The 19104-nt window shown below is 45.4% G+C and overlaps 1 protein-coding gene across 3 annotated transcripts in view; it reads right to left on the minus strand.

The window, feature by feature from the left end:
* Positions 1-7482: 7482 nt before the first annotated feature.
* ULK2 (unc-51 like autophagy activating kinase 2) overlaps positions 7483-19104 on the minus strand; it is an 82988-nt gene continuing 71366 nt past the window's right edge. For 2 of the 3 annotated variants that reach the window (XM_080826199.1, XM_080826201.1), the window contains 7 exons: positions 17931-18080; positions 16184-16392; positions 14331-14509; positions 13566-13684; positions 13029-13186; positions 10045-10180; positions 7483-9186 (listed from right to left, as the gene is read on the minus strand). In XM_080826199.1, coding sequence (XP_080682325.1) covers positions 9128-9186; positions 10045-10180; positions 13029-13186; positions 13566-13684; positions 14331-14509; positions 16184-16392; positions 17931-18080 — 1010 coding nt within the window. In that variant the 3' untranslated portion in view covers positions 7483-9127. The remainder of the gene's footprint in view (positions 9187-10044; positions 10181-13028; positions 13187-13565; positions 13685-14330; positions 14510-16183; positions 16393-17930; positions 18081-19104) is intronic. The other variant, XM_080826200.1, reaches the window with a different exon arrangement.

Raw genomic sequence — 19104 nt, forward strand, 5'->3', positions numbered from 1 at the left:
TTTTGGGTACGATTGTAAATGGGACTGACTCCTCAATTTCTCTTTCTTCTGTCTTGTTGTTAGTGTAAAGAAATGCGACTGATTTCTGTGCATTGACTTTATATCCTGACACTTTACTGAATTCCTGTATAAGTTCTAGCAGTTTTGGAGTGGAACCTTTTGGGTTTTCCACATATAGTATCATATCATCTGCAAAGAGTGATAGTTTGACTTCTTCTTTGCCGATTTGGATGCCTTTAATTTCTTTTTGTTGTCTGATTGCTGAGGCTAGGACTTCTAGTACTATATTGAACAGCAGTGGTGATAACGGACATCCCTGCCGTGTTCCTGACCTTAGCGGAAAAGCTTTCAGTTTTTCTCCATTGAGAATGATATTTGCGGTGGGTTTTTCATAGATGGCTTTGATAATATTGAGGTATGTGCCTTCTATCCCTACACTTTGAAGAGTTTTAATCAGGAAGGGATGCTGCACTTTGTCAAACGCTTTTTCAGCATCTATTGAGAGTATCATATGGTTCTTACTCTTTCTTTTATTAATGTATTGTATCACATTGATGGATTTGCGGATGTTGAACCAACCTTGCAGCCCTGGAATAAATCCCACTTGGTCGTGGTGAATAATCCTTTTAATGTACTGTTGGATCCTATTGGCCAGTATTTTGGTGAGAATTTTCGCATCTGTGTTCATCAAGGATATTGGTCTGTAATTCTCTTTTTTGGTGGGATCCTTGTCTGGTTTTGGGATCAAGGTGATGCTGGCCTCATAGAATGAGTTTGGAAGTTTTCCTTCCATTTCTATTTTTTGGAACAGTTTCAGGAGAATAGGAATTAATTCTTCTTTAAATGTTTGGTAGAATTCCCCTGGGAAGCCGTCTGGTCCTGGACTTTTGTTTGTTTGGAGATTTTTGATGACTGTTTCAATCTCCTTACTGGTTATGGGTCTGTTCGGGTTATCTATTTCTTCCTGGTTCAGTTGTGGTAGTTTATACATCTCTAGAAATGTATCCATTTCTTCCAGGTTGTCAAATTTGTTGCCATAGAGTTGCTCGTAGTATGTTCTTATAATTGTTTGTATTTCTTTGGTGTTGGTTGTGATCTCTCCTCTTTCATTCATGATTTTATTTATTTGCGTCCTTTCTCTTTTCTTTTTGATAAGTCTGGCCAGGGGCTTATCAATCTTATTAATTCTTTCAAAGAACCAGCTCCTAGTTTTGTTGATTTGTTCTATTGTTTTTTTAGTTTCTATTTCATTGATTTCTGCTCTGATCTTTATGATTTCTCTTCTCCTGCTGGGTTTAGGCTTTCTTTGTTGTTCTCTCTCCAGCTCCTTTAGGTGTAGGGTTAGGTTGTGTATTTGAGACCTTTCTTGTTTCTTGAGAAAGGCTTGCACTGCTATATATTTTCCTCTCAGGACTGCCTTTGTTGTATCCCACAGATTTTGAACTGTTGTGTTTTCATTATCATTTGTTTCCATGAATTTTTTCAATTCTTCTTTAATTTCCTGGTTGACCCATTCATTTTTTAGAAGGATGCTGTTTAGTCTCCATGTATTTGCGTTCTTTCCAAATTTCCTCTTGTGATTGAGTTCGAGCTTCAGAGCATTGTGGTCTGAAAATATGCAGGGAATGATCTCGATCTTTTGGTACCGATTGAGACCTGATTTATGACCCAGGATGTGGTCTATTCTGGAGAATGTTCCATGTGCACTAGAGAAGAATGTATATTCTGTTGCTTTGGGATGGAATGTTCTGAATATATCTGTGATGTCCATCTGGTCCAGTGTGTCATTTAAGGCCTTTATTTCCTTGTTGATCTTTTGCTTAGATGATCTGTCCATTTCAGTGAGGGGAGTGTTAAAGTCCCCTGCTATTATTGTATTACTGTCGATGTATTTCTTTGATTTTGTTATTAATTGGTTTATATAGTTGGCTGCTCCCATGTTAGGGGCATAGATATTTAAGATTGTTAGATCTTCTTGTTGGACAGACCCTTTGAGTATGATATAGTGTCCTTCCTCATCTCTTATTATAGTCTTTGGCTTAAAATCTAATTGATCTGATATAAGGATTGCCACCCCAGCTTTCTTCTGATGTCCATTAGCATGGTAGATTGTTTTCCACCCCCTCACTTTAAATCTGGAGGTGTCTTCGGATCTAAAATGAGTTTCTTGTAGGCAGCATATTGATGGGTTTTGTTTTTTTATCCATTCTGATACCCTGTGTCTTTTGATTGGGGCATTTAGCCCATTAACATTCAGGGTAACTATTGAGAGATATGAATTTAGTGCCATTGTATTGCCTGTAAGGTGATTGTTACTGTATATTGTTTCTGCTTCTTTCTGATCTACTACTTTTAGGGTCTCTCTTTGCTTAGAGGACCCCTTTCAATATTTCCTGTAGAGCTGGTTTGGTGTTTGCAAATTCTTTCAGCTTTTGTTTGTCCTGGAAGCTCTTTATCTCTCCTTCTATTTTCAATGATAGCCTAGCCGGATATAGTATTCTTGGCTGCATGTTTTTCTCGTTTAGTGCTCTGAATATGTCATGCCAGTTCTTTCTGGCCTGCCAGGTCTCTGTGGATAGGTCCGCTGCCAATCTAATGTTTTTACCCTTGTATGTTACAGACTTCTTTTCCCGGGCTGCTTTCAGGATTTTCTCTTTGTCGCTAAGACTTGTAAATTTTACTATCAGGTGACGAGGTGTGGACCTATTTTTATTGATTTTGAGGGGCGTTCTTAGCATCTCCTGGATTTTGATGTTTGTTCCCTTTGCCATATTAGGGAAATTCTCTCCAATAATTGTCTCCAATATACCTTCTGCTCCCCTCTCTCTTTCTTCTTCTTCTGGAATCCCAATTATTCTAATGTTGTGTCGTCTTATGGTGTCACTTATCTCTCGAATCCTCTCCTCGTGTTCCAGTAGTTGTTTGTCTCTCTTTTGCTCAGCTTCTTTATTCTCTGTCATTTGGTCTTCTATGTCACTAATTCTTTCTTCTGCCTCATTTATCCTGGCAGTGAGAGCTTCCATTTTTGATTGCACCTCATGAATAGCTTTTTTGATTTCAACTTGGTTAGATTTTAGTTCTTTTATTTCTCCAGAAAGGGCTTTTATCTCTCCGGAGAGGGTTTCTCTAATATCTTCTATGCCTTTTTCGAGCCCGGCTAGAACCTTGAGAATTGTCATTCTGAACTCTAGATCTGTCATGCTACCTATGTCTGTATTGATTAGGTCTCCAGCCTTCGGTACGGCCTCTTGTTCTTTTTTTTGAGGTGAGTTTTTCCGCCTTGTCATTTTGTCCAGGTAGGATTTGCTTTCTCCTGCTGTGGAATTCCGCTGTTCTTGGTGACTGAAGTTGGTTTTGGATCGGTTTCTTGTTGATCTTCTGGGGGAGGGGCCTGTTGTAGTGATTTTCAAGTGTCCTTGCCGCAGGCGGAATTGCACCGCCCTTGCCAGGGGCCGGGCTAAGGAATCCGCTCGGGTTCGCTTTCGGGAGCTTTTGTTCCCTGAGCGCTTTCCGTAGAGTTCCGGAGGACGGGAATGAAGATGGCGGCCTCCCAATCTCTCGGCCCGGAGGAGCCGAGAGCTTGGGGTTCCGCTCCTCAGTGCGCTCTCAGAGCAAAGCGCCCAACAGTCCCGCCTCCCTGGCTTGCGGTCGCGCCTCGAGGAAAGCAGTCAATTGTTGGAGCTTTCAGAAAGTGATCGATTTTCTGTTTCTGGGATTGTTGCTCTTCTTCTCTTTGATTTCCCGTTGGATTTGTAGGTGTTCACAATGGTTAGATAAGCTATCTAGCTGATCTCCTGCTACCCGATGTCGTCTCAGCCTGCTACTTCTCCGCCATCTTGACTCCTCCCCCCTTTTTTACATTTTTAAATGGACGGAAAAGGTAAAAAAAAAAAAATTATGTGACCCATGAAAATTCCACAAGATTAAAATGTCAATGTCTGTATAGAAAGTTCTATCGGAACAGAGCCGTGTCCGTGTGTGTATGGTCTGCGGCTGCTACTGGGGGAGGACAGCAGGGTTGAGGAGGGGCAGGGGAGACCCCATTGTCCTCAAAGCCTGAAATCCTTACTGTCTGGTCCTATCCAGAAGGTTCGTGAACGCCTAGTATCTTGGACCACCCCGGCCCAGATCTAGATGTTTTTCGGACCCTGCGAGAGGAAACCGTGGTCTCTCCAACACGCTGCTTGTGTCCTAAGCGTCTCGTTTCCCAGATACTTGCCGGTTTTTGTATTCTGAGCTGACTTGCTCCTGTCCCCCGCCGGCTTGTTTGAGGGTTAATGTTGGCGTGTCGTCCATTCTCGGTGGAGGGCAGGGCTCGTGTCGCCGAAACACAGATGTGCCGAAGAGAACACAGCACAGGACTGACGGGGGAAGTGGCTTCGGGGTGGCCCGCGGGGAAGGTGGAGCCGGGAGTTCTAATCCCGCTGCGGCCCGGTACCCAAGGGAAGGAGGCAGAGAACCTGGTGTCCAGGGAAGAGGACACCAAGGGCTCTTGGATCCACTTCCCTCTTCAGAGCTGGGTGACTCAGAACATCTGTGGCCCCCCATGCCTGGGGCTCATTTATTCCACTGCTCCCCGGCAGGCTCCTGACAGGTCACAGGGGAGGGGGGAGCAGTGGGCGCAAAGGGAATGTCCTTATTTCCCATTAGCCTTTCCCCGCCTTATCCTCCCTGCGCTCCTCCTGGTGCCCCGAGGGGCTGGCAAGGTGTGAACCACACACTGGACAGGGCCACGTTGAGTGTGTGAGGCCACGGCGGGGGTGGGGGGGAGGGTCACTAGGCTGTTCCCGGGCCAAAGGAGTGGAGGGGAGGGTCCCCTGGGCAAGCCTGGGATCGAGGCTCCTCTCATCCGGGGTGGGACAAATTCCCCGCTGTCCATTCTCACTGGCACACGTGGAAGCGAACAGGGAAACTGCAAAATCGGTCTAGCAGGACTGGTTTCTGAAACCTACTGCTCTCGGGCTCCAGCTCCAGGCCCAAGAGGGGCTGCACAGAGTTGCGGGCTCACTGGCTTCTCGAAATCTGCGGCCTCCTGCAACGCAGAAGACGCGTCCAAACCACACAGAAGCCTGCCTTTTCCCCTCCTCCGGGACATCACCAGAAAGGTGTTACAAGGATATGGGGGTGAGCAGGTTTGGGGCACTAGGCACATCACACGGGGAGGAGAGGCCCCTGCACACAGGCCCCCCTCCCAGCCCCCAGCCCGGCCGTCCAGCCCCTACCCCAGCCATGGGGCCTTTCTCTTGGGGGGGGGGTGGATTACTCCCCAAGTCTGTTTTTCCATCTGAAAAATGAGGCGAGTAAGGGTTGATATGAAGATAAAGCAATAAATATTAGGTTGAAACAGACATTTGCCTAAAATGACAGATTGCCAGATTTGCCAGATTGACCCAAAAGGGTAAATAAGGGATGTGTGAAAGCAGGTTGCCCGGTGGGTCCGCTGGGGAAGGAGCCGCACCCTTTCAGAAGTCATCCAGCCTGAGCAAATGTGGTTCCAGCGAGCCCTAAGGCCAGGCCTCGCCCCGAGCAAACACACTCCTCCCCAAAACCAAACGGCGAGGGGCTGTGGACCTCCAGCGCTCACCCTAACATCTAGCGTTCCGAGGGCAGGCGCTGGCCCGGGGCGGCTCCAGCTTCATGCTCAGGAACTTGTCCCATCCTCGCCGTGACTCCCTGAGCTCTGTGCCCTTGCCCCCCGCTGGCAGATACAGACGCATGAGCCCAAGGGCACGCGGCTGTGCACGAGGCAGCTGGAGACCCCCGTGCCTGAGGAGGTAGAGAGCCCTTTCCAACGAACAAGGGGCGAGCTGGCCTCTCTTAGAGACGCACGCCAATTCCCAAAGAGCAGGACAGTCCCAGAGCAGGTTGGTGCCATGTGGCCTCCCCTGAGGGCAGACTTTGGGGAGCCTCTGTGCCAGGGTAGGAGCAGGTGTGGGGCTCCGGGAAGCACCCGTGTGGAGTCACCTCTGCAGGCTCCTGGGCTCAGACCTGCTCCTGCTCCGGGAGGGACCCTGGGAGCTGTTGAGAGGGACACCCTGAACAACGAGAAAGATCTTCAGGGCACACGAACACTGGGCTAAGAGCAGAGGCCCTCCGGGGAAAGGGGGTCAGCCGCAGACGAGTTCTGCCTGCAGGGCACGGACGTGGGAGCTCTGCTCAGCCCCTCCGGGGACAGCAGGGTCTCTGCGTCCATGCCTTCCTCTACCACAGTCGGCTCCCGATCACACCGACCCATCAGCTGTGTGGCTCTGCCTCTCTCACAGGAGCTGGGATTTTCGGGGCTGACTGCCTGTTTCCCGTAGGAGTGTGGCGCTTTGCTAGGCGGATGGCTTCGGATGGGGCTCCCTCCGGTTCCGGCGAGGAAAGGACCATCTCGACACTCTCCCCAATGCGTAATCTCACAAGGGCTTGAGGGAACCAGGAAGGGGCGTGAGTGGGTCCTGAGAGCTTCCCTCGGCTGAAGATTCAAGGTCCAGGCCCCAGGGGTAAGTTGTCTCGAGGCCCTGTAGAGGTCACGTTCCACTCAGCTTCTTCCTTCTCGCCCTGGGGAGACGGAGGACGCCCCACCCCTGACAGTAAACTCCTCTCCGGGACTCTGTTAGTCCTCTGGGTGGGGAGAAGGGAGTGGGACCACAGGATGCACAGGGTCCGGTACCGGGCGCACTTTGGGCAAACCCTGGCTGCACGGAGAGCCGGTTAGCTGATTCACTGGGCACTCCTCTCCTTACGTCTGTGTGGTCACTGACTTCCTGAGTTCTGGCTCGAACCTGGGTGGCGAGCCATGAGTATGCTTGTGAAATCGAGGCCCATTTCTGCCTTGTGAAATCGAGGATACGAAATTAAAAAGATACTCATGGAAACATAAAGCATTTATTATTGCTATAGTCAAGGCAAAATCTCTGGAAACAATTAGCCTTGATAACGGGGGTAGAATCAGAACCATTATTCATGAGTTTACAGTCTGTTCTCTACCGTCCACACGTCACAGTTTCACACACGGCATCTGCCACGGGACGGACCTTTGTTACACAAGAGGGAGAACGAACTTGGGAGTCACAAAGCATGGCTTACCTACCTCCCTTAGTTTCCTGACTTCAGACCGATCACTTGCGGTGAACCTGTTTCATCCTGTGCTGATTAAAAAAAAAAAAAAAAAAAAAGGGATGGGGTGGAGGGGCCTGAACGAACCCAGCTGCTTGGAGGGCCTCTTGAGGTAATGTGGGTGAGAACCAGGAGGACATAAATGAAATTGCCCGGGATGCTTGAAAAAAATGATACAAAAAAGAGTATTCCTAGTAACAGTGTTTGGAAGCCCTGCAGGGAAGGGCGGGAACCCCATCGCGTAGCCTCCGAGCGTGGCAATGGGCGGGACAGTCACCGAGCAACCGAAATCTTGGGGCAGGACAGAGGACATTGACGCCCAAGCCTCCAGACTCACAGAGGAAGGAGCTGGCTTGACAAGCCATGTAATATGGACCCAGCTTTACCCTAGAAACACTTTGTCAGTTTTATTTTACCTTAATATACATCTGTACACGCAAGAATAAAAAGGCTATTACACAACGATTCCGTGAGTTTTACCTAGTTTCGAGAATAATGCATGCAGTTACAAATGAGAGGTAGAAACACTGTATTAAAGACCTAAAAATACAAACATCGTATAAATAAATGTTCAAATTAACTGCTGGAATTTCATACAGATAAATAAGGTAAAAATTACATTACTTCGTCAAAGTAAAGGAAAAACCATGTTTTTGTCTGTCTGTATCAGTATCCTAAAATTAGATTAATGCCAAAGAGCTTCTGTGCAATTTGTCAGAGTTTGGATTATGTTACCTAAAAGGGTAAAAATAAAAGGATTAAAACTGGAGAATGGTTTATTCAAGTATTCAAGCAGGTGCGGAAAAGAAACGAAACCATACACGAAGCAGGAGCCATTTCTGGAGGGACGTGACCTGCCCGCGTTCTCCGTGACCAGCCGTTGGTGGACCGTCAGGACAGACACGAACCATGCACATTAGGCTGCAAGGAGCCGCTCGTCTTCCTAAGAGAAGACAAACCTCATTTGTCACTAACTTCATGGAGAAACTCCACATCACCAACAAGCCTTTAGGTCACCAACCTTGTTTTGGCCCTATTAAAATTCTTGAGAGGATCCTGAATTGGTATTTTTCTCTAATACTGCCCAAATAAACCTAGCCTTTAGTAAACCTAGAGATCACAGGCATCGATGCACATTCTGCATGCACAATAAAAAATACAACCGAAAGCAAACAGCCAGCAACTCAAAAACGCCACTGAGAAAATCTGTATGTGTAGATGGATAGGTTAAAAAAATGCAAAGGTTCACACGAACACAAGTTTTTACCATTTAAAAGTCCACTAGAGGTTACATGTGAATTCTGGAAAGGGTGTGTGTATATAACATAATCAAGTAAAATATTTTAAACAAGTCCATTGTGCCTCAGTTAGTTTTAAATTGCAAAATCCAATACACAATTGTTTTAATAAATTAGTGCAATATGAAAGAGTTTGGAAGATGAACACGTGTCCATATTTGATCGAATGGAAGAGTTCACCACTTTTGCCAAGAGCCTTCTCTCAGCTTGTTCTCGAGCTCACTCTTCCTGGGCTGTCGACGGATGTGTGCTCAGGTTCAGACAAACCGACCCCAGTTATCACACTGCCTGGATGAGATGTCGATTTTTATTTTATTTTTTTTTACTTTATACCTCAGTAAACGCGTGCAATTTCACACACTGCCCTGGTGAACTGAGTACAGAGCGACCTACTTTGTTCCGTTCTTAATCATCCTTAGGAATAACTGCACTGATCGTTCTATTTCTAAGGTACATTTATTGACCCCGTCCAAACTGAGAGCCAAGTGGAATACTTCTGCTTCTGCTTCTACACAGTAAAGGGAAGGGCTGACGCCTCCAATAAGGCAGATTTCCTACAAGTCTGTAGTTTTTTTGGGTGGTTTTCCTTTTTGAAGTCATGCTTGTTCTTTGGTAGTCACCAGGTGGGAGACTAGGGTTTCCTGGGGCTGGGGAAACAGAACCCAAGCTGTCATCCCAAACCTCTCTCCTCAGTCCCACCGCTGGTCCAGGGACGAGCCTGCGGCTGCTCACAGGGTCGCGGAGCTACAACAGAGTGCTGACAATCTTCTTTCAATACTAGTTTTATCTAGAAATAAAATAAATTCATAATGAAAATCATGTCTATTGTTAAAACCAAGGCAAGAAGAACTAATGGAAAAAAAAAACCAAACCCATCACCATTAATTCTCCACATGCACCCTTGCCCCTGACGTTTCTTTGGCCCAAAGTTGACCATTCTGAGTATTTTGTCTTCCTTCTGCCTGATAATTGTTTGGATGTAATTTCCAGCTCGGTGATGTGCAGTGGCAAAACTCAGGCTGGCACGTAAAATACAGGACATTTAGGTCTGAATGGCCAGCTTGCTCCCAACTGCAAGTCATTTCAGAACTGGCATCCCAGGGCGCCTGGGTAGCTCAGTGGGTTAAAGCCTCTGTCTTCAGCTCAGGTCATGATCCCAGGGTCCTGAGATCAAGACCTGCATTCGGCTCTCTGCTAGCAGGGAGCCTGCTTCCCCCTCTCTCTCTGCCTGCTTCTCTGCCTACTTGTGATCTGTCAAATAAATAAATAAAATCTTAAAAAAAAAAAAAAAAGAACTGGCATCACTTCGAGGCTCTTCAGAATGTGGTATGAGCACATACACTCCAAAGGGCCCACCACCCCCTCCTCAAAACCCAGGGCTTCTTTCTTATAAATGATACCATCACCCGGCAGCCTATCGATCTCCACTCTGCTGTCTATCCTACATCTACCCTGGAGTCTTCATAAAAGTCTTCAGTCACTAATAAACCCATGAGGCTTAGGACAGTTGCCTTTATTATTATTAACAATAAAACCAAAGCTCTCTACAGATCCAAACCCAGACCGTATGGTGCCGAACTCTGCTCACTCCTCCCGCTGTACCTGTAGGAGACAACGGGGTTGTCTGTCTTCTAAGTCGACTTACATTTATGTACATTTTCGATGTCGGCAGGGTCCTGGAGAATCTTAGTGAGGCCTTCCAGAAGAAGGGCTGCCTTATGGTAGCGATAAACGATGTCTTCGGTCTGCTGAAACATCTCATCCAGGGCGGCAGACTGAACCTGAAGCCAAGTCGACAGAACGAGAAGAGTCTCAACTTTTCCCAGAAAATACGAATCCATCTGGGCAATGCAGCTTTTAATGGAATCTAAGATTAACACATTTTGACAAAATGATATCATCTACCAAACTAAATAAAACTCAAAAATTCATCAGAGAGGCAAAATAAAACAGGAGCTTCTTGACAAAAGAGTTCCTCTGCGCTCTCACGTCATCTTGGACTCAGACGCAGGACTCGTAAAACTTTTGCTCCTGAACTGGCTCTTCTAGGACTGCACTAAGAAGTTTCTTTTAAACATACACTTTCACACTAGCGCAGCCTGACACTTCATTAAAGTACATTTTGTAATAATAATGGGGCGCCTGGGTGGCTCAGTGGGTTAAGCCTCTGCCTTCAGCTCAGGTCGTGATCCCAGGGTCCTGGGATCGAGCCCCGCATTGGACTCTCTGCTCAGCAGGGAGCCTGCTTCCTCCTCTCTCTGCCTGCCTCTCTGCCTACTTGTGATCTCTCTCAGTCTGTGAAATAAATAAATAAAATCTTTTTTAAAAAAGTACATTTTGTAATAATAAGATAATTCAGTGGTGTTAAAAGTCATCTCTTAGCTTGTTTTAACCAAAGCATTTTCGGGTGTAGTCGTTCATTCGTTCAGAGATGTGTGCTGAGCACCTTCCCGCGTTCCTGGCGCTGTGCACATGGTGAAGGAGAGCGCACGTCTAGAGGGACGCACGGGGCTGGGAAACATGGCATTTCTAATCCCAAGGGATACGTCATACTAGAGAGGGAGCCCCGGAATGGTAGGGAATACATGCTGGGTGCGTCTAACCCAACCATGGAAGGAAGAGAAGATCAGGGAAAGCCTCCAGGAAGTAGTGTTTAGGCTGAGTCTGGAGGAGGAGCAGGAGATGGCCAGGTGATGGGAAAGGTGGGGAGGAGCTTTCCAGAAAGAAGGGACAGCAGAAGTAGTCACAGGTTGTGAGTATTTCAGAAGTTTTCCCAACAGTATTCTGAAATGAGGCCCCAGATGGCATCGCTTAGGGCAAGTCAGCAAACCAGGACTTACTGCCCAACCTGAACGCAGTCTCGGTCGCTCAGGAATGTGACGTTACCCAGTCAACATGGCATTTCCTAGTCAACGGGCACCTTCAGCTCCCCCTCAGGAGGGCAACTTTGCCCGAACAATGCTCTTCTGACTAATAAATTCCATTCTTCCTTTTTATGACCCCTCCCTCCCTTTTAAAAACCTTTGTTTTATTGAGCTCAGCAGAGCTCCCCACTGCTTGCTAGGTGGGATGCTGCCTGACTCGTGAGTCATTTAACAAAGACAGTTAGATCTCCAGTTTTACTTGGTTGAATTTTGCTTTTTAACATTCTCTTTAATCATTAAATGACAGGACTGTCAGTAACCCAGTATCCTAATGTATTTGTCGATATCATCTTTTTCTTCCAAACAATACTTTAAAGCCACTTACAATTAAAAAAAAATTGGGTACAGAAAGTCCATTCTGAAAAGGAAGAAGAACAAACTAACTAAACATAGTGCTAGTATCAGTGAGTTTGCTGTGCAGCCTGGGCAAACTTACTCAAGTTACACTGCTCTTATACTATCAGAAAAGAAAGAAGCTCCATAACTGCTTTGGAGAGGACATTTTTCCTGGCACAAACTTCTAAAAATCATTTATTATAAGAAGTCTTAATTCGGTACAGAGTAACAGAATGCATATTATTCATAGCAATAGTTTAGAGCAAAATAATATCTATTATTTTTATCAACAGTTTATATTCCAAAGTTATTTTCCTATGACTTGATAACGGCTTTCAAAATGAGGCCAAGGGTAATGTAACAGTACAATTCCAAGTGGACAAATTTGGACGGGAGGTGTGAGAAAATAAGATTGGCCAATAATTCCCCCCTCTTAATCACTTCTTTAACAGTCCCTAATTTCATCTCTACTTCAGAGCAATTTCCCCCCATGAGATAGAAACAAATGATTTCCAATAGTACAACCACAGAGTTGGAAAAGCAGATTTTACTTTGCGTCTTTTTTTTTTAAAGATTTTATTTTTATTTATTTGACAGAGATCACAAATAGGCAGAGAGGCAGGAAGAGAGAGAGAGAGAGAGAGGAAGGGAAGCAGGCTCCCCGCTAAGCAGAGAACCCGATGCGGGGCTCAATCCCAGGACCCTGGGATCGTGACCGAGCCGAAGGCAGAGGCTTTAACCCACTGAGCCACCCAGGCGCCCCTTACTTTGCGTCTTTACTCAGGTAGGGTCAGTAAGCAGAGTCGGGGCCCATGCGCTGGTGAACAGCAGATTTCTCCTGTTTTATTATGCCAACATTTCTGAAACAGTAGAAAATGCAGATCTAGCAAAAGCCTTTAGATGCAAAGTATAAAAAGATTAGACTGTGCCTAATGTCAGCAATTTTTAAGAGGTACAATAAAATGTCACCACATGTGGTAGCCAATGTCACTTAATGTGTTACTTGGGCTAATGACATCCAATTACTCCTGTCGTTAAGAGGGAGTCACAGTGTTTGGGGCTTGGGAATGCTTAAGGGCAGAAATTTTTTTTTAAAAGGATAATGTCAAAGGGCACCTGGGTGGCACAGTTGGTTAAGCCTCTGACTCTTGGTTTCGGCTCAGGCTGCGATCTCAGGGTCGTGAGACTGCGTCCTGCATCGGGCTCTGTGCTGAGCACAGAGTCTGCTTGAAACTCTCTCTGCCCCTCCCACTAGTGCGCTCTCTCTCAAATAAATACATTTAAAAAAAAAATAATAAAGGGAAAATGTCATGCAGGTATTCAACTCAGAAGATCGGCCTATATTATATTCAATATTAAAAAGGGTTACCATTTCTACAGCACAAGTATAGATGAGTTTCTCTGCAGTCACGCTGTTGATTTCATCAATAAATCTCTGTTTGTCAGAGAAGAAGCGATTCAGCTTTTCTGTAAGTTTCTTGCACATGGTGATGCAGAATTTGTATCGTTCGTTCAGATTTTTGACAACTGGAAAGAAGTTGAGATGAGAACTAATTTTAATTTTCCTCCCAAAATAAAAATAAAGTCACAGTGACATGCACCTTTTCTGCCGATTTAAGGAAAGTGGCACTAAATGATCCTTGGGGGAAAAAAAATGACCAGAAATCAGGTTCTTTCATGGGTTCTCTTCCAGTTAAGAAGAAGTTGAGAATAAAGAAAGCCCTTTTGACTGTTCTCTGTATCAATTAAATGGCAAGAGCACAACCCAGAAAAGTCAGCGTCTTCGCCCATCTAAGAGTTATTACTAGCACAGACTCCGCATCAAACTCTCTCTCGGTGTAAAGGGGAAGAGGGCAGCGCGAGGGTGCGGACGTGGGCATGGGTACTGTCGTTGCACCCTCCATACCTTGTTTCACAGCCGTGGAGGGGCTCAGCTTTCCGGACTTGATCTGGGCTTTGGCGAGATGCAGAGAGGCTGCTAAGAGCTGTGCGGCTTTCATGTATAACACCAGCTGCTCCACGCGCCTGCGCCGGAAGGAAGGCAGAGAGTGTTATCCTGCGAGCCAATGTGCCCCACTCCGCCCTCTACACATCGGGTCATCAAAGAGCATTTCTAAAGGAGTATCATCTTCCTTGACATTTTTTTAAAAAAATATTTATTTATTTGACAGAGAGAGAGAGAGAGAGATCAATCACAAGTAGGCAGAGAGAAAGGCAGAGAGAGAGGGGTAGGAGGCTCCCCACTGAGCAGAGAGCCCAATGTGGGGCTCGATCCCAGGACCCCAAGACCATGACCTGAGCCGAAGGCAGAGGCTTAACCCACTGAGCCACCCAGGCGCCCCCTCCTTGACATTTTTAATGCACAAATAACTCCTGAAGGAAAAAGGCTCAGCATGAAAAAAAGCATGTGTGAAAAGACTCAAGAACCAATACAACCTCTTCATCATCAAATACCTTCAACAGTATAAGTCACAAGGAAGAGGCAATACTAAGGCTGCAGAATCTTCGAGTCTTGGCTCACAAGTGGAATCTAGGCCAGTGACATAACCAAGAGCTCCCTTGAAGCTCTTCATGAGACACGATCTCTAGTGTCTGACAGGACCTCCATCTCAGACACGAATTTACAGAAAGCATGGAGAATATGGAAGCGAATGACAAAGGGGGCACGTACCCCCAGTCTTTGCTCAGCTGGCTGATCTGGTCCACAACCACACTCTCCTGGATCTGGTACAAGGAGACAGCGGATGTGCACAGCTCCGGGTGGCCGCCCCGCACGGCCGTCAGGTCCAGCACACACTCCGTGAACATCAGCATCACGTTGAGGTGGCGTAAGGTGTCTGTGTGTTCTCTCTGTGGCAAAGCCAATTTGTCTTAGAAACTTAGAAACTAAGAAGACGGGCATACTTGTTTCTGTATATACACCGCGGCCAAAGCTACTGTTTTTATACTTACGAACATCAGAATGAGTAGAACAGACTACAATTTTTAAATTCCCCAAAACTAGTAGGAAAATAAGCACAGGTGAAACACAATGTGGGTGTGTGGGTGTGTGCATGCGTTTGTGTGTATGGATGAGAGCAGCCACAAAATTAAGTTTCAAAGATATGAGATATGAGTGCTTTTACTAGAAACAATAACGACAACGATAAAACTAAACAATTAAATCAATATCTGAGACAAAACATGATAAAATAAATATCGGGATTGTAAGGCTATTCCGTACACTAAACCACACTTCTTGACAGTTCTGCAAATTCTACTGACTTATAGTTTGAGAGATGCTTTATTTCAATTTCTGGTGGGTTTTCAGTTCACAGTGATTCCTGACACCAAAGCTCTAAATCTTGGTGAGCTGTCCAGTTAGTTAAAGAGGGGCGTAAGCATAGACATAATATAGCATGCATTAAAAATGGGTAGTCTAAAATTAGTGCTGTTTTGAGATGTTTTTAGCTATAAATGTTTCTCGAAATCTCAAATAAGACTAAGCTTCTCATTCTCCTTTTATGATTAAAAAAGGATGAGAATCATTTCCTCGAGAAAAGAGAATTAACCAATTAACTTGTGAAGGTCTCCCTGCTCTCTTACAGCATATAGCATTATATATTCTAATATACCATTAAATGTACTGGAAAACAATTTGTGTCTAATTTGATTGAAAATACTCTGACAACTGCTTTTCCAATTTTAGCCCTGGGTTACACATATGTTCAAAATTATGATTAAATTTACTAGGAAATCACTAATATATTTTGCATGCACCATTTTATAACTTCTATGTGAAATACCTAATTCTCATTCACACAAAACAGAAATGCTAGAGGTCCAGCACGGAGAGAGCATCTGTTCTCTGTTGGTCTGGAGAACTGATCATTTTAACTGGAAATGCAAGCCAAGTCAGCACTGTAATCAGTGGGAGGACACAGTGTGGGCTCCCGAATGCTGTCCTGGAGGCAGAACTGAGGAACTGAACCGGCACAGCCTTTGCAGTCATCGAATGAACCTCGCCTGTTCTCAGTCTGTGTTCGCAGGATTCTGATGTGGGTGTCCCTGCACAACTGGCTCCAGGAGGGCAGGGGCTGGTCTACCAATGCGAGCATTTGCCTGCTAGGGTTATTTCTCCAGGTTAGTGACGCATCTAATTGTGCTTGATTACTTTTTAAGCCTAAGTGTGTCATTTTTATGTTACAAAGAAAAGCAAACACTGAAAATAAAAAGTTCTGGTTTCAGGACCAAGATTATGCTTTCCAAGTCCTATCGATGGAAACTAAACTTCAGACGAAAAATCTGTATCTGTCACTTCCTATCAACCAAAGCTTGTTCTGGATGAGTGTCACTGTCCACATTATTCTGAAAACGTGTCAGCAGTGGTTTTCAAATAGAAAAGACAAGGCGAGGTAAAGAAAAGAAAAACAGCAACAACAACAGACAACAAAAACAAAAAGGCACTTTTAGGAGCAGTCTGCTCCGCCCCCCCCCCCCCCCCCCCCCCCCCGTGGCTAGAACGCCCTCCACGGCTCTTCTCACCTCCATCAGCGTCTCCTCCGGCAGCTCCGGGGCTTCAAAGGTGACGAGCCCCTCCAGGCTGGGGGGTGAAGCACCATAAGGCATGTATCTCAGGCTGGGAGCGGCCTCGGCTCCTGGAGGGGAAGCCCCCCAACCGGGCCCCGGTGGGGAGCCCACACACACGCGGCCGCTGGCGGAGCACAGGGAGCCCCCAGGGCTGCTGGAGCCGGCTGCAAGAGGACAGGACGGTGAGCACGTGGGCAGGTGGGCTGCGCCCGCCCCTCCCACCAGCCCAGCAACAGTCACCGACCCCCTAGTGGAGCCTATGAAGAGGTTTTATTTCTCCAAGGTCCCCTTTATTACTTGTTTACACATCTATTTCATTGACATCATCATGGCTAGTTTTTTTTTTTAAGATTTTATTTATTGATTCAAGAGCGAGCGAGCCAGAGAGAGAGAGAGCGAGAGCGAGAGAGCAGGGGGAGGGGCAGAGGGAGAGGCAGACGCCCCACCGAGCAGGGAGCTGGATGCAGGACTCCTTCCTGGGGTTCCAGGATCATGACCTGAGCTGAGGGCGGCCGTTTCACCGACTGAGCCCCCCAGGCTTCATGGCTTGTTTTAAACAAGTTTATAGCATATACATTTCTCCCCGTTGCCCCATAGTCGTCCTCATCATAAAACGCAGCAGAAGCACAGCAGTTCCCTAAATTTCTGTTATGTGATGACTGTCTGGAGGATTTACACTATTTCTGGTTTTTTAAGCCACAGATAACACTGTAATGAAATCCAAGGTTTTCCCTTCTTTTGGATGATTCATTTGTGATTAAGTACTCCGAAGTGGTATTATAAACAGGAATGGGGTTACCACAGGTCAAATGTTACATCTTTACAGCTCTTGTAACAACTGCCACACTACTTTCCACCCCAGGTGTGAGCACAGAGACCCCACCACACCTCAGCAATGCTGGGCACCTCCATCTTCTAGCGCTGGCTTAGCTAAACGGTATAAAACGTCAATTTCTGAAAATGATATTTTACTATTATTTCATACTTTCAATAATCTGAAGAATAAGATTACTGACTCTACTTCCTCTCTCGTTACCTGTTTATAATCCTTTGCTTATAAATCTCCCGACATTTTGATTGGTAACTTACGTAGCAGAAGAGAATTTAAAGGACACAAGGTACGATACAGACGACAATGCCAAATGATAACTCATTTCCAGTCCAAGCTAAATACTTCCTTAATTTAGGGTATTAATAACCTATTTATAGAGAATGGATGATAAAACCAATCTACTGGCCTATCTAAATGCAGGTAGGGCTAAGTGCAAAGATTAGGACCCGAAGTATGAAAAAAAAGGTGAAACTTAGGTTTCTAAGAACAAAAGCAAAGATAAACAACCATCTACCATTTCAAAAAATTTACCAGAGGTACTGAAATACACCTTTATTAATATAAAGACATAACGAGCACCGCAGACGCGCCGCTCCTTCATCATGGAGAAGTCACAGGTACATTATACCACTATAATACAGTGTTATCAACATGCAGTGCTCTTATCTTACGAAGTTTCCCCCCTACAAATAATGTCCCATTTATGCCTTATAACCCCTTTAAGGTCAAGAAAGTGATGATCTCAATGTCACTGGTAAGGAAACTGAAGTCCAGAGAGGCTGAGGGACTCGCCCGAGTGGCATCATCAAGTCATCGACAGAACACTGCACTCCAAACACAAGCCAAAATGATAATAAGACAATTCTTCACCTGAGGTTGTTCTTGTTCGAAGGACCATATGGGTACAAGTGGGGGCCGTGGCACTGTGTGGAGGAGATCCTACAGTGAACAGGACAGCTCTGGAACTTGCTGCTGTTCCTATAGGAGGTGCCAGTCCACCACCACAAGCTCCTGCAGGGGCTACAGCGAAAAGTTTACACAATGTTACGTCGCTTCCACGGTGTTTTGATTTGGGGGTGGGGTTACAGGGAGACCGTTACTTTTATAGTTGGGTTTCTGGGGGCTTTTTTACATGAGGTACTTATTACTCTTAACATCAGAAAGTCAACACAGATCTGCATTAGTAGTATTTTACAGTACTCTCTTAGCTGTGAACCTTCCTTACACCAAAAGCCGCCTACTCAGAGTCACTTCATAGACTTCTAAGGGACATGAGCTGCTGTCACACCTGTTAAGGATCATTCGAAAAAGTGGAAACCAAGAACTTAGGATAAAAATATGAGGGAAAGATGAAGGGAGATCAGGACTCTCCATGGTGTAAGAGCCAGAGAAAGTTGAGTCAAAGTACACGTGGGCCTTGGAATTGCAGCTGTACATCTGTCAGGAAGAAATGGGGGTGGACCCAATGTCAGGGGCCCTGATGGGCTGGTGTGGGTTAAAGGAAGGGAAGGTGGAAAGTCCCTCTCCACCAAACTACACAGAATCAATAAAAGTTGTCTAAAGCCTTTTCACACTCAAGCATCTCAAAAACATTACATTTCTGAGGACACAGAACAGAGGTGGGAGTTAACAACACAAATCACAAATTTAAAACCAGATACAGAAAAAACCTACCATCAGTGTCCATCCTATCCACAACAGAGCATAACAAACTTGCAGCATCTAATTAACAGAACAGAGAGTTTATAAAAAATCTTCTAGGAAGCCACAAACAGTAAGTGGAAATTAATTAAACAGTATCTATTTGTAGGTATTCGTGTATTTAAATATGGTCATGGATGTATTTTAAGAGACAATGACCCTATTTCTTTTAAGGTCTTAAGTTTTTCCTATTATCAGCAGTTTTTATTTTCAGAAATGGAGACTTCATGGTTAGAAAGAGAAATCTGTGATTTCGAATGACGATAGTAAAGTTCATGTGGAAAAGAGAAGAGAAAAAGAGGATAAAAATGATCAAAGATGCATTTTATGCCTAAATGTTGTT

This window comes from Martes martes, assembly GCF_963455335.1.
Source record: "Martes martes genome assembly, chromosome: 16".
Taxonomy (NCBI): domain Eukaryota; kingdom Metazoa; phylum Chordata; class Mammalia; order Carnivora; family Mustelidae; genus Martes; species Martes martes.